General features: G+C 47.0%; 1 protein-coding gene across 4 annotated transcripts in view; it reads right to left on the bottom strand.

Moving 5' to 3' along the window:
* Positions 1-3293: 3293 nt before the first annotated feature.
* The window catches only part of Klp31e (kinesin-like protein 31E), a 77040-nt gene continuing 54056 nt past the window's right edge, over positions 3294-26277 (bottom strand). For 2 of the 4 annotated variants that reach the window (XM_077694198.1, XM_077694199.1), the window contains exons 24-33: positions 25922-26160; positions 20076-20228; positions 17760-17879; positions 16194-16333; positions 14096-14279; positions 13238-13402; positions 12631-12751; positions 12369-12539; positions 11186-11394; positions 3294-5272 (exon numbers count right to left, since the gene is read on the bottom strand). In XM_077694198.1, coding sequence (XP_077550324.1) covers positions 5167-5272; positions 11186-11394; positions 12369-12539; positions 12631-12751; positions 13238-13402; positions 14096-14279; positions 16194-16333; positions 17760-17879; positions 20076-20228; positions 25922-26160 — 1608 coding nt within the window. In that variant the 3' untranslated portion in view covers positions 3294-5166. The remainder of the gene's footprint in view (positions 5273-11185; positions 11395-12368; positions 12540-12630; positions 12752-13237; positions 13403-14095; positions 14280-16193; positions 16334-17759; positions 17880-20075; positions 20229-25921; positions 26161-26277) is intronic. The other 2 variants (XM_077694200.1, XM_077694201.1) reach the window with 2 other exon arrangements.

Below are 26277 nucleotides of genomic sequence, written 5' to 3'. Positions count from 1 at the left end.
CAGCAGGTCTGCACCCATCGGGGATCCTGAAAGAGGGATGCCCTTTGAGCCCAATACTGTTTATGCTTTAGATGGCAGGGTTAGAAAAGAAACTGGAAGAAAATCAATTAGGGTTCAACTTAACATATATGATGCAAGGCGAAGTGGTACAACAGCGCATTCCGGGAATGTTTTACGCAGACGACATTGTTCTTTTAGCTGATAACCAAACCGACATGCAACGGCTCATAAATATTAGCGGTCAGGAAGCCACCGACCTTGGGTCAAATTTTAGCGCATAAAAATCGGGAATAATGGTTTTCAGTGACCCTAGCACTGACGCAGTCTCAATCCAGAATGGCGAATCACCCAGAGTCAAGGAATATAAATATTTGGGAGTGTGGATAAACGAAGGGGATAACTACTTAAGAACTCACGAGGAGCAACTTAAGGTTAAGGGAAAGCGAAACGCAGCTATAATGAAGCACAGAGCTCTGTGGGGGTATAACAAATATAAAGTAGCGAGAGGAATCTGGAAAGGAGTAATTGTTCCGGTTCTCACATCTGCGAATGCAGTACTCTGCTTAAAATCAGACGCTCCAGCAGGCCTTGAAGTGAACCAGAGAACGGTAGGTCGTTTGGCATTAGGAGCGCACGGAAAAACAACTAACGAAGCAGTGCAGGGAGATATGGGCCGGCCTTGTTTGAAGTTCGTAAAGTGCGGAGTAAAATATATTTTGACAGGAGGTTGAGGGCAATGGATCAACGTAGGTGGGCAGCTAAGGTTTTGAGGTGCCTGTACATGAGAAGTGTGGACATGCAGTGGCTAAAGACAACGCCGCCGGTATAAACAGTGCCCAACGCGTGAGCGAAAAATGGCCAAACAGCCACTCTCCTGTTGCTCTCTCCTACCCTTCCCCGCTCCGTAGCCTTCCAGCGTGCTTTCGTGTCCGCCAGCCAGCGCCGCTTCTCGGAAAATATGCAAAATAGTGGAAAGTTTGTTTAGCGTTCCCGAGGCGGCGCTCCTACGCCTTCTTGTTTTTCACCATGCCTGTCTGTCTTGGTCTGTCACTGATAAAACTTCCTTTGTCACGAAGCAGAATCCCTTGCGATGCCGCAGGCTGATGCCGGCTTTGCGCGCTTATCTACTCGGATCACAGGCCCTGAAATTTTCTGAGTGGGGCATCCCACCTCTATCCCCTCCGTATTTAGGTATTGTTTTTATCCCGCTGTTCGCACTCCGCATCGGTACGCACTTCTAAAATTGAGGACTGTACTGTAGAAGCGCCCGGACAGCGTGGCGGGATCGCAGCTGCTTATCCTTTTTTTTCCTATAATTTTCTGAAGTTTAGAAGCACATGGTATTATTGGAAAGTAATCGTAGAAGTGAGCGCCTGAACAAAAAACGTGCACGCAATTTTTTCTTCTCTAAAAACTCCAGAAAGAAAAATATCAGTAAAATAATGGCTGCCCCATCCGAAAATATCATTTTTCTGTTACCTATATGTCTACCCGACAATCAGTATGTTCTTACACTATTTCAGTCCGCCTCCGTCTTTATCTTTGGAAAAATGCAGCAAGTATGAAGCGAGCGACACGTTGAACGAGATCCCCCAGTGCGCCACAGAACTAGAGCCCCGTCGCGGCTAAGATGTAAGTGAAACGGCCCTTGAAGCCCAACAGGCAAGCTGACAGACACACGTCGTAGAAGTGGGTGCAGCGTTCGCGACTCGCGAGCAGTGACGTAAGGCGAGATGTCCGCCGGCACGCGCCACATAGCGGATTAGTGCCTGAACTAAGCGTCCCTACCCTTCCCATTGAAAAGCGCGCGACGCGTCAGGCAATGTTAATACAGGCGGCGTTGCTAAAGAAGACTAGAAGGCTAACAATGAAATACGGAAAGAACAGTGGAGAATCCAAAACTGCCAAGGTAACCAAAACAGAGGCAAGGCAGATAGAAACGAATAAATGGAGAGAAAAAATGGAAGCTACAATGTCGTTAGAGATGTACAGGGCCGAGAAATCGGCCTTCAGAAAGGAAAATTTCTACGATAATTCCAGGGGCAGTGCTTCGCTTTTTGAGGCTAGAGCAGTTTGCTTGCGAACTAAGTGCTTCGTGGGGAAGTATTCACAAAATGATGGGGTATGCATGGTCTGCGGAAAAGAAACAAACTATGCGGCACATAGTGTTAGAATGCGAGGGTATCCATCCAAATTTACATGAGGGAAATATTCGGCTTCCAGAAGCCCTAGGATTTAAGGGTTGCACAGGAGTTAACTTCAAGGCTGTCGAGGCAATGAAAAGATCAGAATGGTGGTGGATAAAAAGCAGGAAGGGGAATATTGCCCAAGACAGCTACCACCTGTTACAGAAAAAATATTTTGCGCCAAACAAGTTTTTGTGCTTGCCCGAAGAGTGGCGCTAGTATTAAACGATGAGTTTAAGGTATATTATTTGTAGTAGGATGACACATCACCCTGCTATTAAGAGGATACCACTAGCAATCATGTATCATCATCATCATGCATTGCCACAGAATGTTGTCCTCGAGTACAGAGGGCTCCGGATTAATTTTGACCACCTGGGAATCTTTAACATGCAGCGAAAACTTGAACACAGGCATTTCGCTTTTCACCTCCATCAGGGAGGCTGCGGTCGCCTCCCGGCCACCGCAGCCGGGAATCGAACCCGCGTCCTTGGGCTCAGCAATGCTGCCAATACTAATGCTCGCAACAATGACAGTGAACCGTGCGGCAACACAAGTTTAACTCTACGGGAGCTGAAAAGGAATACAGACTTGTCCCCCGCTAACTAAGACAATCATTACATTCAGTTTCTCCCATTTCTTTAAGCAACCGACGAAGCTGTACGTAGTGTCACGTTCAGACACAATACATGGCGCTATTTTTGTTTTTAGATTTCAAAAAGGCTAGTGCCAAATTGAAATGATTTCTTCCAATTTATGTAGAAATGCTGGATTTTGTACAAGCTAGAAGACATGTACTCCTTAAAAATCAGTTGGCTGTCCCTTGAACTATTTGCATTACAAAATGCATAAATTTTATGCTGTTTCGAACATCTGCATCTGATGTGACCACGCATGCTTTGGGCGTGAATTCATGGATAATATTTCATTCCCACTGTGTTGCATCCAAGATTTCAAGCGCGAGGATCTCAAGTTCCAGTAAGAGCGACTAAGTTAAGGGCAAAGCATTGGGAACCTCTGCAACCTTTTCTGCGGTCTCGGCACTTCCGTATGAAGAAGGGACGACTCAATCGCAGATGTTCAAAGGCAAAAAGAAAAGACAATAAGTTCACTGCTAGTTTTCCTTTATTCGCCTACTTACACTTTGTACACATGGAAAGGTATTCAGCATTGGAATGTAGGCTGAAAACAGGAGTGCCACTGGCACACCCGCCTCTGGACATTTCACATACAGGCACTACAAAGAGGACGCTCAAGTCGGTCTCTGCAGATTGTAAAATGGAAACCCCTGAACAGGGAATAAAAAGGTGTAAATGACTACACAAAAAAAAAAAAGTGTACATAGATATGCCGCTAAATAAATAGCTCGTCCATGAAAATGAAAGCAGACGTGTTTGGAATGTTTATTAAAACTGTGTATAGAAATAGGCAAGGCTCACTCGGAATGTCACTACCGGAATTCAGGCGGGGGGGGGGCTTTGTTATTGTAGACCTATGTTTCACGTTCAAAAAATACCCTACTTTCAAAAGCTGCCGTAGGCACACATTCCTTCGCACGTACACACATGAGCTTCCGTTCCAAAACATGACATAGCGCGTCTATTAATAAATTAATGATGGAGTATAAATAGTCGCAAAAGTCGCTAAAATAACCGCGTTCATAAATAACTTTTTTTGATTAATGCGCATCTAAAAGGAATGAAATATCTGCACGCAAAGTTACACGTGAAGTAGTATATTATGAATTGACAATGCTAAATGAAAAACCTTGGACTGACGCAGCCCTGAACAACAGTGGTAGAGATATATTGCCGTAAAGTCAGAGGCTACCCTCCAAGCCACGTTAAAATTGGAACACCTTTAATTAGAGACAGGTTAATAAAAACCTCGTAAATAAACGCGAAAGGACTAGCTAGCAAAAATGCACCCGCAGTAGGAAGAACCAGAGGCTGCCACAAGTGCTTTGATTTCACACGGCGCGCGCAACTAAAAAAAGAACGGGCGCCGTGTCGCGGACTGAGATTACGCAAGTCCTGTCCGTTGTTTCACATGCTACGACTTGTGGCACCGCACGCTGTCCCTGGTTCGCCGGAGGTAGTCCGTCGGTCGTATCACGGTCTCCTAGTAGTCGGCAGCGTCGGGAGATATCTCCATGTTGCTCCGCACACTCCAAACACGCACCGAGTTGTCACTGGCGTTGCCGGCGGACACAGGAGTGCAGGCGGGGGGAAAGGAAGCACAACGTTGCGGTTAACACACATGCGGGTTGGGGGTGAGGGGCAAAATTATAAAGGACGCATAAGGTCAACAGCCACGTTGGGAGCTACCATGCTTCGCACACAGGGCAGCCACTACTGGCAAAAGCTGCAAACTTAACCCCAAAGCAAAGTGCCTGCGCCTGTTTTACAAAAACAGTTAGCACTAAAGGCCCGTTCACACTTGCGACAAAAACGATGCGATTTCTGTCGTGGTGACAAAAACTGGTCGAGACCATAAGACAAAAACAACCGCCGGGCGACTGAAGCAATAGAAATTGCGTCACTTCGTCGGAAGTGTGAACAGGCCTTAAGCGTCCGCTCTCGCAGTTCAGTCGGCATACAACAGCTACGTGTAAATTTCAACCTAACCTACTTGAAGAGTTTATCACAGCACCAAAGGTGGAAACAAACTGATCTCAGCACTGATGTGGTAACACAGTCCATGGCAGCGAAGTACCCACTGTCATTTTTATTAAGCTAACTGGGAGGGAGCAGTGTCCAGCGACAGTTAATGGCCGGAAATTCCTGGCGCGGGCAGAACACAAAAGCGGGGGCAACTACCCACGACTGCCGGCAAAAAGAAAAGAGGACACAAAATGCAGGACTGCCACGGCGTGCAGGATTACGAAAGCAACGAGTAAAAAACGAGGCAGGCAGGGTGGCGGCGCAGCGTGCGTGTGCACGAGTGAGGAGGAGAGCGCGGCAATATCGCCGGAGTGTCCTCAATGCTGGGCCACCATGCCGGGCCCAAACTTGGTGCCGTTGCCCTCGGCGTCGTCCGCCTCGAGATAGTAGCCCGGAGTTCGCCATATCTTAATGTCGCTGTTGCTGCAAAAGGGGGTCACGGGGTGCCACAGCATGGCAACCAGCCTCAGCAACATTCAAACGCTACACAAACACGTCGCAAGAGTTTTTGTCAATCACAGATTAGTGTGGCTGACAGCAATCGTAACGCAAACACTTCCCAAAATCTTTGCAGGCCCAGAAAAACAGCTTCATAGAATAACAACCAGAGAGGAATCTGGCGATGCGATCATACGCCACAATGGGGGTGATCGGTAGTTATGGATTCGGATTGTCACTCGATGGCTTGCGAAAAGTTGTTATGGATCGGATCGTGCAGCTAGTTTCGTTCTCGTCTTGAAATTGCATGAACGCATTTTCCTATGTGCGAAGAAGCGTTCAGAAATATGCTTCTCCTTGAACTGAATGCCGCAGGAGCATTGACGCCGCCCTAGTGGAAATGTTCTATAATCAGAGTTGAGAATCGGGTGGGTTATCAATTCATTGCCAGAACAATGACCACAAAAACACAAATGACGGCACTGTAAGCGGCGAAGTTGCCTGCGAATTAGGAGTTGTGGCGCTGTTTATTCGGCAGAGCAATGCATATTTGAAGCTGACGGTTTCTTTTTTTTAGGAGCACCAAACTTTTCTTAATATTAAAAACTACGAGTGCTGAAACTTCTACAAATAGTTTTAAAGAAGTCCGCGTCCCGCTGTAGTTGGGGACAAATGGCAAACCTACTCCAATAACCTCATCGACTCCATGTGTGCTTTTTATTTAACGCACCGTTTTATTTCGTACAAAACCAGTTTTTGGTCAGTAGCTTTCTTGTTCGCCATGTAATTTCTAAACAGCGAAACGGGCGACAAGAGTTTTTTTGACAAAAAACACAATTTGCGCAGCCATAGGTTTGTTTCGATCCAATGCAATCCGGTTCCAGAGCTACCCATCATTCCCATCGAAGCATAAACGCCGCCTCGAAGTTTGCGTTGACACTAGCGGCAGTTTCCACTCTAGTTATTATTCTATGAAACTATGCAGAAAAATATACGAGCCCCTGCTGGTGAAACTTCCTCTAAAACTAGAACTAGTACCACTGGGCTTGAAGAGGCCTCAAAGACAAAAAAACAACTTATTTCAATTTGAAGGAATTCACCTTTGGTAACTCGCTCAGCTGCCTTCCAGCCACCAAAGACGTTTGTTTTAACTGAGAAAAACACACAAAATATCTTTCGGATTTCGCACTGCAGTGATGTAACTAACAGTTAGGAGTGTCTTACAGGGTTCGCACGGGCTTCAAAAGCAAAAATTCAAGGGTTTTTAAGGACTTTCAAGGACCAGAAAACACATTTTCAAGGTCCTCATCTTAAGTTTTATCTGGGATTATTTACAACTTTTTCAACAAAATGCAAAATTTTGATATTGCCTAGTACTTAATAACATTAATGCACATTTACACAGGTGCTATGGGTTCATGAATGCTTCCACAGGTGTTTTTTTTCATGGTTTATATTTAGAGGTTTTTCTTTTTTCTTGGTGTTTTGCTGAGGCTGTTTCATTTCAGAACTTAGTTAATGTTGCCTGCATCTCCTGCTTTGTCAGTAAGAATATCAGCTGCAATTAACTCAGCAAGTGTTGCTGCAAGGCAGGATGAACTGCGTACACGTCCACCATTTGCACGTAAAAGTATACACAGATGGAGCGTATGAGGCACAGCAAACATGCAATGAAAGGCCGTCCACAGACTAGATGGAACATGCAAGATAGAGAACAGAAGCCAGCTTTCACGGGATTGTATCGTGACATGAATTCTATTGAAGAGTGCTGCTTTCAATGCTGCCTCGTAATAATGAGAATCCACAACTCGTAATTTCACGCAATACACTGAAACTTGATTGTTACAATGTTTCCTTACATACACTTTAAATTCTTGTGAAAAGATAGGGCCAGTGGTTATCTCCAGAAAAATCAAGGGTTTTCAAGGACCCTTTAAAAATTCCAGGACTTTCCAGGCCTTCAAATTTACACTTCTAAATTCAAGGGTTTTCAAGGACCTGTGCGAACCTTGGTTTTAACAGCACGTTAACATTCAAGTGATACGAACTGAACTTGAATCTGCACTATGACCACCCAGTCACGTTTCTTGGTGTCAACATTGGCCAGCACCCACCAATCACACACACACACACACACACACACACACACACGCACACACGCACACACACGATTTAACACCTATTTGTTTGAGGTTTGCAATAAAACTGGTACCACTGTTGTCCAGACAAGGTGGTCTTAAAGGAGCCATGAAGAGAAAACACAAGTTTGGTTCATTCGAAAGATTGCCTCGTTAGAACCATAACGACACCACTTATAACGCAAACTTCGCTCAAATAAGCTACATAATTAGGAAAAACGGGAATGGTCATGCGACCCACCAGCTCATTTCCCGCAACAGAACCTATGCCGTCACATGGGCTAAGCTCCGCGATTGGCGGAGGCCGGCAAAAGCAAACGCATGTTAGGCAGGGCTTACAGTTTGCATAGCGAGCTAAATGCCCGTGAAACATACTGCACATTCTTTTTATGACAAAGAACGGTGGAGTAAACGGTTGAAGTTCCGAACGAACACGCAAGCGTGTGCGCCAATGCGTACGAAACAACCGCCTGGCCGAGCTCGACATCTCGCCGTCGCGCAGACGAATTTTCGGGTTCGAGGCGCTCTGACCTTGGAGGAAAAATGCCGTAAACACCGCGCATTGACGCTCGTATCTTTCTGGTCGAAGCAGAGAGCTCGCGCGAACGGCTTTCCATACACGACACCGGCCAACTGGCATAAGCGATACTGCTACTGAAGTTGAACTATTATTAACCGTAATAAAAATACGGCACATACGTACCAGTCTGTATTCGTCCGTGGCGACGGCGCTGACGAGGCAGCGGTGCCGACGGCAGGGCGTTCGTCTGTTGTGGCTATCGCGGAATGGTCGCTTTCCCGTCCACCGCGTATCCCACAACTCTTGCCGCTCGTGCACTTATACCCCTGTCACACGGGCACTTTCAATCGCGATTGAGTCGATCCGAATCGAGCTCAATCCGGATCGGGCCTCTGCTACACGGCAGTTTCAATCGCGATCGGGCTCAATCCCGCTCGAACTCAATCCTGGTTTCTCAAGCGCGATCGAGGCTTCCAAGCGCGATCGAACGAAAGCAGCGATACTCTCGTCCCCGCTGAGTAATGGCACAGAATGTGACAACTTCAACTAACGCCACAAATTGTGTCAAATAACTTGACCCAGATAGGCGTGAGGTAATATTTACATATTTGCGTATACCTACGACCGCGCGAAGTTACCAGACGCCGGCCGCAAGTACATTGTTAGCGCCATCTAGCGTAAACGAGTGCAACCCGTGCAACTTCTCGATCGCGATTGAAACGGGCCGTGTAGTAGCGGCAGTACGTCGAGCGCGCTCGAAAACTCGATCGCGATTCACTTCAATCGCGATTGAAAGTGCCCGTGTGACAGGGGTATTAGAAGCGTTGAGCGTTCAAGTGGTGTGAGGTTGTTAAATGCAAGCCGGAGCTCCTCGGCGAGAGTTTTGTTCTCCGGATCAGGCGATTCCATGACTAGGGCTGCGGGTGCACTAGGTTTTACTAGCATTTTTAAAATGGCCGCCGTCTCGGTCGACTCCCGCGTGTGGGTGCTATATGGAGTCGACATACTAAGTATCTGTTTCATGGACCGGCTCTATGACGCCATTGTAAACGTCACGGAATGTTCAATTTTAGCGGGAGATTTAAAATTTTGGCTTAAATTGCCTTATTTCTCAGTGAATAAAGCATCATTTGCTTCAGGGAAAGCGCTTGGGGTACTATGAAACACCTAATCTTTCGAATAAAACAAACTTTTGTTTTCTCTTCATGGCTCCTTTAAGGAGGGACACTGCTCTTAAGGTACCGTATTTTCGCGTGTATAACCCGCACCAAAAAGGTGTAGAGAGATGCGGATTATATGCGAGGTGTTTCCTTTGGTGCAGCTTCACTGCAACGCACGTTGGGTCGCGATGCCCTTACAGCAGCAATAGCAACTAAGCCACTGTTATCCCATTGACAGTGCTTATTTTTCACACACAGCTCAACAATACACCAACTGAAAAAATGTATGCGGCAAGTCCTCTACAGGTTTCCCCGCTAAATTCAATCCAATCGCCATACAATTTAATCCAGGCGCCAGCAGATTTAATCCAAGTGCCATGTAATTTAATTCAAACGCCATCTAATTTAATCCAGGTGCCAGCGAATTTTATCCAAGTGCCAACCAATTTAATCCTGTCGCCAACCAAATTAATCCAGCTGTCAAAAGGTTGTTCGAGAGTGTTTTGTGCGAAATTAGGCACAGCTTTGCGGACTGTTGTGAGTGTTGGGGTGAAAAAGTCCCTTTTCTTGACCCACTATGTGCAAAATATCTTATGCGCACAGCTTAATGGACATTTACTAACACGCGCAGACCAGGGCAGCAGTCTTGTTTGACTGTTGGTGCCGTGTGCTGATCGTCTGCGAGATAGCCAGAGGCGTCTTCTGCTGGTAGTGCTGGACCTTTTTTGATAGTATGGTAGTGGTGTGGTGCACTGCATGGTTGGTTGCGAAAAATGGAGTCTTGGGTTGGTGGAAGAAGGGAGGGGGGCGATTTCACGATGCCTACGAGGTGCCAGCCAACCTGTCTGCAGAAACTGCAGTAAATTCGTATTCGTTCTCTATGCTCTCCCCTACCTTACCCCCCCCCCCTTAGTTTGGTATATGAAAGGGGCTGTTAATGTCAGCAGAGACATGGGCCCATGCCTAAGAACAAGACAAAGATCATTTTCGCGAAAACCTACTCGTGGAAATCTGGGAAGGCATTTGCTGCTGTACCCCTTGCTGCAACTATATCCCGTGATTTGCTGTTGCACTTCTTGCTATAACTGTAACACTGAGGGCTCAATCCTTTTGAAATATTTGGCTCACTTCTATAACTATAATCCATAGCATGAATGTCTGCAATGGGCTTCAGTTTTTTTCCGTTACTTTCCATTTGCAGGAAAACTTTGCCCGTGATACCCAGCCCACCTGAAAAAGAAACCCCTGACGCCATGGAAGTTAGGTGTGCTAGCTGCGAGGTAATTGACTGCGTATACATGAGATCTGAAATTCACTGTTTATGCATGTACAGATAACCAAGCTTCAGTGTGTTACATCGTTACTCCTTTAAACAGGAAACAACCATTCAGTACAAGAAATGAATTCTCTGGCAATTCAACTAGTGACTTTTTTTTTTTTTTTTTCATTTGCAGATTGCAGAAAGCCCTGAGTGAACTGTTCTGGCCCGCTGAGATGAAAGATTTCAACTGCAATGTCAGCGAAAAGATTACCTACGTTGAAACTTGGCGAAGAGGTATAGTTTAGTGCGTTTAGTGCGTTTAAGAGGTTTAGTGCGTTAGTTGCATCATGTCAGTTTCTGATGGGGGACAATTTGTCTCTGAATACGTGTTCATAGTGTCCCTTTTTTCATCATGCAGGACCAAGCCTACTGGCAATCCTACGGATGGAGGTGGCAAGATGAGCAACATCACCCAAGTGCTTTTCACTCGTGAATAGGCAGAAATAAACGGGCACAATCACATATGTTGTCAAATTTAGTACAGTGTTTCACTTAGCTCTGTTTCAAAGCACGCTTGGGTGCATTTGGGGGTAAAAATCTGAATGGGACCTCAATGGTCCTACAGGGTCCAATGGGACATCATTGGTTTTGGCAGACCAACGGGACATAATCTGCGGTCCAATTGGGTCCCATTGGGGAAACCCAATCGGATCGAAAACACAACCAGACTAGGTCCAATTTAGTCCCATTAGAAAACCCAATGGTCTTTTTTGACTGGGAAGAGCTGAAAACTCTTGCAATGAGTGGGGAATGGCTTACTTGGAGGCGGTGAAGACGCACGTGGAGTTGGTGGCGATGGCGTTGATGGGCGAGGTGTGCGCCCTCAGCTCGCCGATGAGGGCGCAGTTGTCGGCGTTCCACATCTTCAGCATGCCCCCCCGGCAGCTGCTCAGCAGCACGGGCGGCCCGCCCGCGTTGGGCATGAAGTTCAGCGCACAGATCCAGTCCTTGTGCGCCTGGTTCACAGACTGCCCAGCACGGGGAGCAACAGGAAATGCTTGCTGAACACAAGTGCAGGCCAAGGTAATGAGGGAACAAAAAGCATTGGGCCAAACAATGCACGCTGATGAAAGGCTGCGGATCTAAGCTGCCTTAGCAAAGAGGGGAACAGCGCAACACAGACGAAACACAGGAAGAAGAAAGTGACAACCACGAGCGCTGACTTACAATTGACTTTATTTTTCGGCATGTCACATATATATGCTGACAGTCAAAAAATAAAGTCAGTTGTAAGTCAGCGCTCGTGGTTGTCCCTTTCTTCTTCCTGTGTTTCGTCTGTGTTGCGCTGTTCCCCTCTTTGCAATCATGCACTAACTCACCCAAGCATTAACCTTTGCTGCCTTAGCAGCAGCAAGACCGCAATGAGAGAAGTTGGCTTGGCCCCCAAAGTGCACCTGTTTGCAAGGACACATGGGCTCCTTGTAAACTATCCCCCCCCCCCCCCCCCCCTTCTTCCGTAAGAACAAATTCTTCCGTAAGAACCAAATAAAGCTAAAGACTATTGCGAGATCAGTGAGTTGAATATTTGGACATGGTTGCCCTGAAGAGGAATTTACAAGAGAAAAAATAGCATTCGGGTGTGGCAATGTACATCTAACAATTAGGACCAAGCAGGATTGCTTCATGCTCGCTTATAGTGCGTGCCAGAATCCAAATTCAAACCCACCTCCTCTCACCCCATGCATTTTTTATATTGGGTTTAGAGTCTCTCCGGCAATGTTACGGAATGGACAACTCCACACTAGCGCTCCCAGCTAACGGTACTAGAAGGTGCTCAGCACGCCTCGTCAACCAGTGGCGCACTATTGAATCACAAACAATAAAAAGCGCGCATTCCCAGCTGGCACTTACTGGCACCAAAATGCTGCCGGCATCCGTGGTACTACACACTGGAGAGGTAGAGGGAGGGAGGGAGGATAAGAAGAAGAAGAGTGGTGCGTACGAGGATGTGGCAGCGGTTGGCCAGGTCCCACTTCTTGATGCACATGTCTCGGGAGCCCGAGAAGAGGTAGTCATTGCACAGGGCCAGGCTCTGGATGCCGTCGTAGTGTGGGGGCTCCAGGTTCATCTTGGGGGTCAGCACCCCGCTGCCGCTCTCGGGGATCTCAAACACCTGCAGGGGCAGAAGGGCTCCTTGTCCACACCCTGCCGCTGCTCCGTCCGGAAGGACACCGTGCAATGGAGGAGCAAAGACCACCACCGACCTTGATGTAGTGGTCCTTGGAGCCCGTGACCACGAGGCTCGACTCGCCGTCCGCGTCGTCCACTGCCATGCACATCACTGCCGCCTGGTGTCCACCGGCCAGCTTGCCCACACAGGCAAACCTGGACGACAGATGGACACCCTTTTCGGTTGGTGCCACAAGGGAAGCACACAGATCGAGGCAATATGCTAACTACAGCGGAATAAAACCACCCACTACGACACTTTGCACACACGAATAGTACAGGTACTACATACGGCCAAGGTGCTACACACGCTGTCCCAAAGGGCCAGTAAATGTTAGCCAAGGTCTGCCCAATGTAGACGCAAGCACTTTAATAGCCCTTATCAAAAATATGGTTACAATGGTTACCCTAGCCACTGACTGATTACACAGCTAGTTTTACAAGTGTGGGAACACTTGGTCGTGGGACATGCCAAGAGTCAGGAAACTACACTCTCGAGAGTGACTGCACCTCCTCGTTCAAAACCGAGAACAAACACATTGAGTTTCTACAAGCTCTGTGAATTGAAGCAGCTCTCGGCATTCGCATGCTCACCACATTCACCCGACGGCCCCCGCAGTGAAATGACAAGAGAGAGCTTGCCTGCGGATGTCCCAGATACGGACTATGTTGGAGGCAGCTGAAAACAGCAGGGAGCCGTACGGGTTCAGCTCGATGGCGTTGATTCGCGTCTCTCCCGGCGGAATCTGGAGACTGCGTGACGCAGAGTCAGCCACGACTGGCCCATTGCTGCACTGGCCCGATGAGCTGGTGAGAGAGGAAGACACACCAACATCTCAGCAAGAGTGTGGACAAACAAGGATATGGCCACACTACAATGAGGCACTAACTAGAATACGGGCCACAATACGACACAATGAAGGGCAGTGATGTTGCTGAAGTATCAGGTTGAAAGGAAACTTAAAATTGTCTTAATATCTAAATTCATTTGATGTTAATAAAGGTAGTACACAGTGTGTTCCAGCTGATCTTTTTGGTTTTACTTATTGAAGTACACCCTTTGCATCGCAGAGTTATCTCGATTCAATAAAATTGATTGTCTTTCTGCTGCATGACAGTACACCTAGACAGGCCGGCTCACTATACTGCTGGTTTGAAAAATTTATACATGAACTTAATGAGGACCAAAGCCAGATTGTATTCTGCCACTAAAATGAACCTTGGTGAAAACGAACGCACTGTCGAGAGACACCTTCTTTGACGTTCTGCACAAGTTTTATAAAGGCTCCGTACAAGTGTCATAAAAGTTCAATACAAGCTCTGTACAAGCTCCATACAAGTTCTGTACAAGCTCTATACAGTCTCTGTACAACCTCAGTACAATCTCTGTTCCGCACAAGTTCCGTACAATCTTATATTCATTGCACGATGTGGCAATTAGGCAACCACCTCGGTGAAACAGGCCAAGTAGCAAAATGACAGTAAGGAGAAGGTACTCACTAGAGGGTGCGCACGCACTTGGCGGGGCTCTCACGGACGTCCCAGACCTTGATGAAGGCCGTCGAGACCGAGTAGGTGAGCCGGTGGTATTCGCAGTAACGCACGGCCACCACATTGTCCGGGTGGCCTCGCAGGCTCTGGATCTCCTGTCCCGTGCGTAGGTTCCAGATCTTCACTGTACGGTCTGGGAGGAGGAGGAGAGGAACAGCGCAAGGGTGGGACCATCGTGGGAGCTTCCCAAGCCATGGCAAACTTTGCCATCCAAGCTATGTCATCAAGCGACTGCATTTTCAAGGCAGAACAACATTTGTTTGCTAGGCACCCTCAATGGTTGCACCCATGACCTTGCAGTGCACAAAGCTGAACAAAAAAAAGGGCAGTCTGTCTGGAGATTTTTCATGGTTTGCTCTCTTTCGCTGCATGCCTAGCTGCACTTCTAACCCATTCCAATAGTTACTGCTTGGGCCTGTGAAGTCCTCCGTAATTAGATGTCCCCTATGTCAGAGCAGAACACTTTATTATCTCAATTAAGGACGGACACTGTTTATGGATTTCAACATGCTGATTTCAGAGATGGCAAAGCCTTTCTCTGCAGCAATTTCAAGAGTAATATCCCTGCTACACTGGTGCCCGAATGTCATTTGAACCAAATGCCATTAGACTCAAATGAGTGGCTTCAAATTCCATTCAGAATCTGCCGTAATCCACTACAATTTCGAAGGCATTTGAAATGCCTTAACATAGCTTGCTGTGCTGTGTGGTGCTGCTGCTGTCGAGCTCTTCTTTACAATAATGCAACAATCAAACTTAGCAGCAGTTTTTGGCAGTGAAATGATGTCAAATTATAAATAACGGAAGCTTTAGCACAGTTTATCTTAAGTTAAGTCGCAGTCAAGGTTCTTTTATACTTTTGGGTGCATGTTTTGTGCTGTCCGGCGACACTGGTTTCACTTGCTCGCACTGGTGCTCAGAGTTCAGAATTATCACATCTTGATACCATTATTTAAGTGAATGAAAAGTAAAAAAAGTCCCAAAATTGAAATTTTCTTTTCAGCACACCGGTACTATATTTGTTAACTGACTTGGGAACGCCGTGCGCGAGAGTGCAAGAAATGGCATTTGAAAGCTCCAAACATCTAACAGGGTGCTCATTCGACTCGAATGTCATTAGAGCTGAACGCCATTTCAAAACCCGGTGGAGCAGCACAACTTCGCATTGGAGTCATGTGACATTCGGATCGAATGACATTCGGAACGCCAGTGTAGCAGGAGCACAATACTGAATTTGTATTCTATTCACTGTTTGGAGGGGAGTTACTGACGTAACTCTAACCTATGAAAGATGTGGCTAACTGGATCGGCAAAAATGATTCAGCAAGGAGTGCAGTTAAGTAAAATTTTAATTTATGATGGAGATTGGTGCACCAACTTGATGCCGAATCAGTAAAGCAAAAATCGAGCCTTGATTAATTCTGCGCCACCCTGAGCGAAGGTATGGCGAATAGAACTTTTTGAAGGCAGTTACTGTTGAAGTCTACGACAGCAGTATGCGCACACATGCTCTTTTAGAACTGCTACATTAGAGGCATGCGATGTGCATACAAATGTGCCTGTTTGCACGACTTTAGAAAAAAAAAAAAAAAACTGCTCGATTCCTCTGTCATAGGAATCGGTAAAACACGAAAGTGAAATGTGCAGCGAAATCTGCAGCTGAGCATGATTTGCAGGTCGGCGGCTGTCTTGTGGCTGTGCTTGGCGAGCGACGTCCTGCTGGCGGGTCGCTTCGGCAAAGGTGTACTGGCGTCATTACCTTGATGGATATGACGTCAGTGAAACCTTGGTGTATAACAGCATAAAACACTTTCGTGTGAAAATATAAAAACCGAAAACGAACAACCGTAAGTATAACGTACTCTTTATTGCTAAAGGTTGCTTTCCCGCAAGAAGACCCTGTGTGCAGGGGTGCACCCTTTACAGGCCGCTCGCTTCGTTGTACTGCCATCATTTCCGCGGCGGATATGATGCAAGTGAAATCTTCGTGAATCCCGGAATAAAGCACTTTCGTGTTTAAAAAAAAGCAAGGGGTGCAGGTGCCCACCTTTGGAGGCACTGAAGAGGACGTCATCTGTCACCGCCAGGGAGAGGACCGCCTTGCTGTGGCCCTCAGCCACGTGGGTGCAGACCAGTGGAGAGCTCCGCGTGTAGCACGGCTTGCCCGCATACATGCTGATCACGCCCCTGCGTTCAACACGGTGCCAAGTGTGTCAGCTATCATTGCAACACATCTGCATACAGCTTTGCCACAAATGCACTTAACCTGTGTAATCAGTATTACTTTTCTTAAAAACGACAGTCTTTCTTGGGCTACTTAAACGCAGAAATATTGGTCTGTATGTCTGTGTCTGTCACTTGATTCAGCCACTTGGCCAAAGCAAAACAAAGGCTGCGCAATAGTCATATACCCACAGCCAAATCTAAACATCCAAGTTGAGTGGCAATCTTCATACCTGTCAACATTGTTGAACAAGAACAAGACATTACGCAGATGTGAGGCAAAAAATCAATACTTGAGGGACATTTGCAGCGTTTCTTTATTAAAAAATTCATGGATGCTTGGTTTTTGCGAAAGCAAATAAAATACTACATGAACTGCAGAAAACCATTGCCTGCTGTTGCCCGTGCTACCTGGCGGCATTTTAAGAAATCAAATTGCAACAATAGCAAAAGGTTCCACTAGATAGGTTCCCAGTTCCACTTGGAACGCACGTGGAGTAGGGCAACGTGGTTCTATGAGCATTGTAGTCGGGTGCTTCAATTCACGCGTGTCTCCGCCATACTGCAGTGCTGGCATCGAGGCACCCGACTTGGGGCAGTGGAACGCGTTAAATTTAAATTGACTTGAGCAAACCTCTAGCATGTTATCCTGGGAGGAATGAGACTAAAGAGGAACAGCATGAGAGGTGAGAGGGAAAGAGAAGGGAGGCATTTACTTGGCAGGGGCACCAGTCGACTATTGTCTTTCATAGACGGTTGGAACGAAAGGAGCAGATACGCGGCCAATTTTTTTTATTCCTTTTTTTTGTATGTTTTAGTGACTGATGCATGTTAGTCACCATTATGTTCTTGATCCACAGTTGTAGTCCTCTTGTACTCATTTATGTACTGAAAATTGTTTTCCCCATGTGTACGTGCCCCCCACCCCCTTGTGCAATGCCTTCGGGACCTTAAGGAACAAATAAAACGAAAAGAGCAGTTTTCTATAGCACTGGCTCAAGGTTGAATTATGTATAAACTTCGGCTGATAAAATCTGAATACATCCAACTAAAAAGCAGGTTAAAATTTAAATTAACCCTAAAATTGCATCAAACTATCATAAAACGACTCAAAATGGTTTCACTTGTTCATGGCACCCGGCATTTCCTCCAGAGCTTGGCCAATAGATAAAGGCTTTATTAGCAAATTAATTGATCTGTTATCTTCAGCTGCATTATAAAATCGAACCCGACAGATTCACCTGTATCCCTTTAAGTTATAGCACTGTTCTAGACATGACCATCGTCCTAGTGCCTTAACGCTGAACATCTGACAAGGCCGTGGATCGAACCTGCGAACTTGCTCACACGCCCACAGGACTTGAAGGTTCATGCGGCGAGAAGTTCGTACCTGTCCGGTTTGACCAGGGGCGCCACGGAGGTGCTGGTCAGCCGGGAGAATACGTTGTTCTCTCGCACTTTTCGGCCAACGGGAGGCGACGAAGGCGGCGTGGCGTCGATGCCGGCATCCCTGAGGGAAAGTGTGCAAACGGTGGGCAAGCTGGATCGCACCAGTGGAGCTCTTGCAGCGAGGCAGTTAACAGGCTCACCCATTCACAATCCAACCTTGTCCTCCTTGCGTGGGCCAGCAGAAAGGTTCGCTCTCTCCTCGACGTAGCCTCCCCAACCGGCTGTCTTTAACAAGCGGGTCAGAGTTGACCGATATCCTTCGCCAATGGTAGACACACCGCTTCTCAGCATGATAAATTTTGGAGTCTTGTGCGCACCAGCAGAATACTTCAAGGTATGCAAAACCTCGTGTCTTGGGCAAAGCAGTGCCGATAAAAGTGGTGCTCGAAAGTTTTGAGACTACCGTAGATACTTCACTGGAGATGCGTTCATGGCTTGAAACAAGCACTGCTAAATAGTGCAATAAACACAATTTTGCGCAGAAATAATGACCAATACGCAATAAGGCTTACATCGAGATAAACTCAAATAAGCTGCAATTAGAAAAAATGCCACACGAAAGAAAATGTAAACCAACGTACCATTTAATTCAAATATCCATCACAACTTGACACAGGAACTAGACAAGATGAACTGCAAGATGAATTTTAATTTTCTTTATTATGGTACGACCTAAAATACGAGTAAAACAAGGATACGTGACTAGTACCAAGTAAAAGCCGGCAATATATAATCTATGTGTATAAACAAGGTATAAAAAACAAAGGTTGACTTTCCCATGCATTCTGCAGAATAAAAAGACGGCCCACGAACTGCCACAACAGATTTGGAAACAAGCAATCAATGCCATAAGCAGAGACTGGCACACCCAAGAAAGACAAGGTCAGCTTGGACTGGGATTGGCACTGCAGCAAGAACACACAAACGCTGCAAAATTGTTAATTAGCAACCCCTATCCCGCACAAGTCCACACTGAAACACAGTTCGTTAAGCATGCCTTTTAAATCAGTGGTAGATCCAAAAGAGCACCTTCCACCAAATTTTAAATGCTGATGTTTTACATTGAGGCTCTTCGAAAATCAGTACAAGACTTTGCACGGATTGTCAGAGGCTCAATCCAGTAACCCTTGTACATGTGCCTTCCTACGACAAGGAGCATCCCTGAACTACCCGCGGACTCTCTATGGCAAGTCTGAGATGAATAATCTAATCTCCCACGTAATGTAATAGGTGCACACAAAACAGCTGAAAAATTCTATTTCCCCAACTATGCAGGCAAAGGCTATTTGCATTATACTATTCAATCCAAATAAATAAACCAAATTACGCTGCAACAAATGCATGGTACAGATATTAAGATTTTACAATAACTGTGTGCACGCATGCACAACATTCCAAGGTTGTGCATCACAGGGAACAACACAACAGCGTCAACCCTAAAAACTGCCAACAGAAAAACCAGGCAACATGATATAAGACTTGCTTTATCCGACCTCTCAAGACCCTATTAGAAAACTATGCTAGTGCAGAAAAAAAAAAAATATATCAGGTGTACAAAAACAAGGCCAATGGTTGAGGACTGGCAGAATATAAAGCTGGTTACACAAGTTTTCTTTGGCCGGTTCATGCGCATTTGTTTGGCTAATAAAAGTACATTCAAATGTGCCACTTCCCCCACACCATTCCCGAGGGATTTGGCACTGGCTGCAACAGTGAGGATTCTGTATAGACTGCGTGAACCAAACGGTCGGTGTAAAACTATGAAGTAGTATTTTGAAAACTAAGATAATGTCCAACTACATGGCAAACCAGGGCGCGACACTGTGGTAGTTTAGATGCCATTCGGCTTGCAAATAAATCAAAGCTGTAGACTTAAAAGTAATAGCCGAACTTTCACAATCTATCCAACAAAAATGTTGCAACAGAATAAGAGCCCACGCAAAAGGAAGCCCAGGCCAGCAAAGCTGTGAACAAGCGAGTGAGAGAGAGGCGAGTAGCAAAAATGCATTCGGGGGAGGGGGGGAGGGAGGGGGAGGGGCTACACCAAGTAAAACGTGCTGGACGGTTGAGTCTCATTTTAAAAACACTTCCCTCGCAAAACCGGAGGTTGTTGAATTAATAAAGAGAAATGTCTTCCGCAAGTCGCATGGTATTCCGCACGCCAGGCACACTTGCGTCGTCATGCACAGTCATGCCAGGGGGTTGCGCAAGAGGAGAGTTCGACCCGCAGAGCACGTGTGCCGTAGGCGCCACCTACTTTCGGAGCTGGTTAGAGTTAGTGTTCGACATTTTCCTCCTAAGCAGGGGTGAGGACACAAGGGGGTGGTTGCGCTTGGCAGCGGCGGCAGGCTTGTGGCGCAGGCCCGGCGGACGCCGCGGAGGCGGCATCAGGGAATCATCGCCCACTTCTCTGCATTCAAAGAAGGCCGCGGGTGCCACAACAACCACGTCACGCACGCCCCCCTCCCCCAACCATCTATTCTACGCGACACTCGCTACTGCAACACTTGGCAGAATGCCTGAAATGGGTCCATTTTCTATTTACTAAAATCCCTTCGCAAGCAAAGCAATAAGACAAGTGGGAATACCTCCAGGGACACTGATGTCGCCGATTGCAAAGCCAAGCTCTAGTGCACGAGCATTTAAAGGGACACTGAAGTGATCTGTAAACATTGCGGGATTTACTAGCGCAAATTGTTGTCTGGAGTCTGTATCCCACGTTTCGACCACTATCACTACACACTTCATTCAGTAGAAAAATCAATTCGAAAATGCTGTCCTCCTCTCTGCATCCTCCTTGCCGATTTCCCGTGACGTTTCTATGACGTCAAAACAAGATGGCTTCGCTTGACTGCCCTACTGGCACGTCTCGCAGACCCTCCAACAGAATCAGCCGGCCCAGCGTTTAGTCGGCCGGTCACAGGCGGGTCGTCGCAATTCCTTCGCTCAGTTGAAACTAAGCCACGCCACGTTGTGCCTCGAAGAATGTGCCTTTTATAGTTAGTTTGTAGACTGAATCAAGCGCCAAGTCCAAGTCGCTCCACACTAGCGCACATGCGGCACTTCGCTGGCTGGTACACTAGCAGAAAAATGTAAGGCCAATTGAACGCTTTTCCGCCTAAGGAATGCAGAACGCTTGCCACACTAACGCGCTGGCGAGTTCTCGTTGGTGTGGTGTTGCCATAAATACCGACTGCTTGCAAGCACAGTCCAAAATCAGCCGATCCTTAGCCTGGTGCGAACACGCCTCTTACGATAAAAGCACGAGCCAGGGAAGCTCCAGAGTAGGGGGAAATCGCATCGCATTTGAGCATCTGCAGTGACGCAGAGGGCGCTCATCCACTGCGTACGCCTCGGCTAGTGATTGTTTCGTTTCAAAGTCGTGCTGTTTGGCTTCTCCGACACATTTTACAGCCGACAATATGGCAGAAATGCGGTATGCCGATTACTGAAATATAGAGAATGCCCAGCAACGATAACTTCGGATGCCAAGCACATGTCACAGAACCGAAAGTGAAACTGGTTTGAATTCTAATCTTGGACATCGTCCAATCACGTAGCATCTCGTATGGACGTCGCTGCTTTAGTTGCTGCGGCTGCCGCAGGCCGTGCATGGTAGGTCTTCTTTCAGGATTTACAAAATAAATCCCGCCTTACCGATTCGATAAAAAATTAAACGCGTGTTTATTTGAGCCAGTCTATGCAGCGCAAGCAAAAACAATAGCTTGACAAATTCACTTCAGTGTCCTTTTAAATTTTTAATACAAAAATTTAGCAGGTCTTTCCCAAAAGTGAACCTTTATTTCACGTTAGCTTGAGGCATCAATCGAGGAGCAGTAAGATAATAATGCTAACAGTCTAACAGCAGTACAAGGCCAGAGTAACTTACGAATTCAATTTTCTTCAGCACCAATTCAGCCTCAGAAAAAGCTAACGACTAGAAGGAATTTCATACACACACTAAATCAGCCTGGAGCGAAAACAAGCTCTGGGAACTAACAATTAGAACCTTCAAATGAGTAAGGTGCAAACGACAAACTCCTCCGTGTTGTTGCTAACTACACCTGTTGCTAAATTAGCAACTCCATTCTCGATCTGACCAGATTTATTGATTGATTGATTGTGGGGTTTAACGCGCCGATGCAACGCAGGCGATGAGGCACGCCGTAGTGGAGGGCTCCGGATTAATTTTGACCACCTGGGGATCTTTATCGTGCGCCGAAATCTCGTACACACGGGCGTTTTTGCTTTTCGCCTCCATCAGAAAAGCGGCCGCCGCGGCCGGGAATCGAACCCGCGACCTCGTGCTCAGCAGCGCAACGCCTTAGCCACTGAGCCACCGCGGCGGGTTCTGACCAGATTTATTTTACAAGGCTGCCCAAGCGCACAGGAACTTCAGCTGGAGGCACTGCCTTAAAAGCTGCAGAATATTTCACCCAAGCGCTTATTTTTGAGAGAATGCCCTGATCTTTAAAGATCAGGGCCTGCTTTTAAAACAGTTTCCTTTAATTTTAAAGTAAACTGTGCTACACTTGTCAGTCTTGCTGCTGTTTTCCCACTGAATTCAAATATGAAATTTTTTGAGCAAGTCAATTAGTTACCAAAATAATTAGAGATAATTAGCAATTTTTCGTCACAAAAATGACAAAACAGTGTTTGTAATCTTTATATTATGTAAGACTATGAACCCTGGTGAGTGCAGTAAGCGAATCAGTTTTTTTGATACACCGCTTGGAACTAATTTTACAGCTCATTGAATTTAGGTGGCACTAGTGGGAACCATTTCCAATGCCCATTTGAAACACCAATACTGTACTTACCCAATTCTAACGCGCCCCTGATTCTACCACGCACTTGATTTTCCTGGCAAAAAAACCTAAGCTTACACTTCCGATTCTAACGCACTCGGAACTTTGTGACGCAGAAAAACGAATGCGAGAGAAACAGTCGATTTATTTCCCCGAAGTAATCTCTCATCTTACTCCTTGTCGCTTTCCGCTGAGTACAACATCTCGTCCTTTGTGCCGCCAAGTGCGTTCGCGATGCCACACTACTGAACGAACGTTCAACCATGGTCGATGGGATCGTGGCCCACACCTCGCACGCCCATCCCGCGAGCTTCCCCAGAGGGGCACGCCTCAGCCGACCGCTCGTTTTAAACGCATGGGAGCCGCTCGCAAGCCACTCGGGGAAGCGGCGCACCTTCGTTGCTGCTGCTGCTGCTGCCATTGCTGCATCAAGCGCGCAAGTGGAACAATTTGATGATTTATGTGAACGCCGATAGAAAAGCCTAGGTTGCTTGCGTCCGAAACATGGGTGGTCCAAAAGTCGTTGCTCAAAGTGGCTAAAAGCTTTGGCGGCATCTTGAGATGGTGATGACGATGGGTAGGACAAAATGTCTGCTGTTTCGGCAGTTACGGTTTCGTATCCGATTATAACGCGCTTGCGACTTTTCCGCCTATTTTTTTCCGGAAAAAAAGTGTGCGTTAGAATCAGGTAAGTACGGTAGCTGTAAAATTAGTTCCAAGAGGAGCACCAACAAACCTATTTTCTTATTGCACTCACCAGGGTTCATAGTATTGGAAAATATAAAGATTACAGTTTTATGGCCAACACTTTTGTCGATTGTTCCTCCAAAAATGGCTAATTGTCTCCAATTATCTTGGTAACTAATTGACTTAGTCAAAAAATAACGGCTTATTTGAAATCAGTGGGAAAAAAGCAGCAAGACTGACAAGTTTCACAGAGTTTATGTGACAATTAAAGGAAGCTGTTTTAAGAGCCATGTCCCCCCTTAAAGGGATTGTGAAGGCAACATACAACTTCGCTAGATTCAAAAGACTGCAGTGCAACAGTGCAACATGTACGGTTATGCTGTTCTGTGGTATGGGCTTTATTAGCCAACCTTTTCGAAGAACACTGCAATGTTTGTCACTACTCCAAATAAGTCATGGGGCTTTTGCCGCGACGAAATGGCACAGTAAGCGGGCTACTTGAAATTTACCCCTGCAAACAATAACTCCCCAGCAATGCTGGCAACGTTTCCCATCAAAACTGCAGCAAGGTACAAGCTGTACAACCTCTTGACTAAAGCAAAGTTGTACGTTATCGTTCGGGCTTCCCCCAGTTAGTTTGCCATCGTAATTTGAGTACTCCAAATAAGAATAAATATGTAATCTGCTTCTGTCTACATTGCACGGCTGCAAAGTTTTACTTACACTGACAAGTGCTTTCTTTTCGAGCGTTTTACGGCACTAGCCAAAAGTGATAATCTCCAAAGTGTACGATATTAAGAAAACAAAGACAGGACTTATACCCTTCCACTACCGCCATTTTAACTACCAAATTAGTACAGTGTAGACCGCTTATAACGTATGTCGCGGGAGCCGCAAAAATCCGCACTATAAGCGGTACCGCACTATAACCAAAACGTGCGCGAATTCAACAAAATCGCCACCTACCTCTCAAGTCATCCTAAATTTTTTATCACCCAAACGCACAGCGCCTAAAAACGAAGGAAGGGTCTTTATTTCGTATTATTTTTAACACCAGCCGCTGCTGCCGGGTCTCACACATTGCAAAAGCGCGGTCTTACAAACGGCGAGTGCGGCTTTAACTTCCGTTGTGTTTGTGTTTTGAAAGACCATGGCTGCGTTTTTTGCGTCTATGAAGATGCCGCAGGACATGATAAGAAAGGCCAGCAGGATTTTTTTTTTTTACCCCACCTTGCGTTCACGATGCCGAAGGCGGCTGCTTATCAGCGCAACGTACTGGTGGTGGAAATCTTCGCGCGGCTCGCGTGTTCGGGAAGAGCGGTGGCTTATCTGCACAACATTCTAAAGCGTGAACCACATGGAGCGATTTCTCGCGAAAACGTGCAGCGCACGCCGCAGGCGCGCCGATGCCGGCGCGGATACAACTGACGTAATGTGTGCGGCGCGGTAAGAGGCGGCAACATGGCGTCGGCACTGGCCGTGAAGTGGTGCAGGCAGCTCCAGCGACCACTTCTAACCGCTCGCTGAAATGCCGCACGAGGCGCAAGCGAAGATGCTCATGCAAGAAAAGAGCTGATAATGTGACCGCAAAGTGGAATATAAACTGCCATCCACGCTCCTTGTGAAAGCGTCCATCAAAAAATACCGCGGTGGTAAGCCTAAACTAAAGTCCCTTCATCTGATTGAGGGACTTTAGCCTAAACACCTCTGGCGCGGCTAGCCGGCTTGGAGCGCTTCGAATCTATCGCCATTAGGTGCGCGTCTTTCCATTGGTGCAAGTCGTCAGGCTCTTCCCACTGCCACGCGAAGAAGCCACCGCCAGCGCGGAATCGTAGACGCGAGCACGAAAAAAACGCACGCGCAGCGCCGATGTGCACAATTCGTGTGCGAAAACGGCCCATGCGGTTCACGATTAATAGAAACAACTTGCCACGCGCGGACGGGGAGCCAGTCGCTATCTTCCGAGGTGCATCAAGCAAGGACAGCTGTGGTTATCACGTACGCGCGAACTGAAGGGTGCCTATTTTTTGCTTCTGTGTCGAAGTTAGAGGAGAGCAAGGGGTGCGCGCTGCGTCAGATGGCCGATTTCATCATTTCTTTTTTTCTTTTGCTACCCTAAAACAATGCCCCAGCTGCGACGCTCGATGAGCAGACCCGCCGAAAAACCGCACTATAAACGGTATTGTGCTTCGGCCAACCGCATCTTAAGCGGTATGCTTATGCATTGAGTTCTATGGGAGGCAAACCGGTGGTCACAAAAACCCGTGTTATATCCGGTCCCGCACTATAAGCGGTTACGTTATAAATGGTCTACACTGTAACTGAAATGCTAAAATTTTTGGTACCGTGTAAGCACGTGACACGGCGTGTACCTGCCAGCACTAGCGCCACATAGCCAAAAGTACCAGCACCGAAGCGAAGTGCAAAAACCTTTCAGAGGGCACGGCGTAAGCACCAAACCCAGGGTGAAAGTGGCGAAGCCGCTACTTGCAACGGCGAAGCAATTAGCGACGCCCACAGCCAGAAAGCAAAAGCACAGGTAAGTAGACAAAAGCACCAGCAAGGAAACCCCATTCTGGCAAAGGAGCAAAGAGAAAGAAAGACTCACTTGAGCGATCCCGGGGCACTGAGCACTCGCTGGAGGTTTCCATCCAAGCCAAGGTTGAAACAGGCCCCGTCAGGGTGCGACATTATCATGGTGTCAGGGATGTCGCCGCCAAAGACGGAGGACGTCATGTCGCTGCTGGCGTCGTCAGCAATGGCCTCTGAGAGGGACGGGAGAGAGGCGTCCATGGGCGCAACGGCCGCATAGAGAAGTTCGTGGGGGGTGGCCGTTTTCCGTCGGGCCTGCAAGCACAAGATGACGACAACGGGCATTTTAGACGTGCCTCACTTTATTGCCAAGACCAAGAATAGAGCTTCATGCACCCTCAACACAGCTCGCACATACTGTTTCCAAGTTTT

The sequence above is a fragment of the Haemaphysalis longicornis genome, unplaced genomic scaffold, assembly GCF_048455015.1.
Source record: "Haemaphysalis longicornis isolate Haplotype H1 unplaced genomic scaffold, Haemaphysalis longicornis Haplotype H1 scaffold_12, whole genome shotgun sequence".
Classification (NCBI taxonomy): domain Eukaryota; kingdom Metazoa; phylum Arthropoda; class Arachnida; order Ixodida; family Ixodidae; genus Haemaphysalis; species Haemaphysalis longicornis.
The sequence above is the reverse complement of the archived record's forward strand: the minus strand, read 5'-3'. Positions and strand labels throughout refer to the sequence as shown.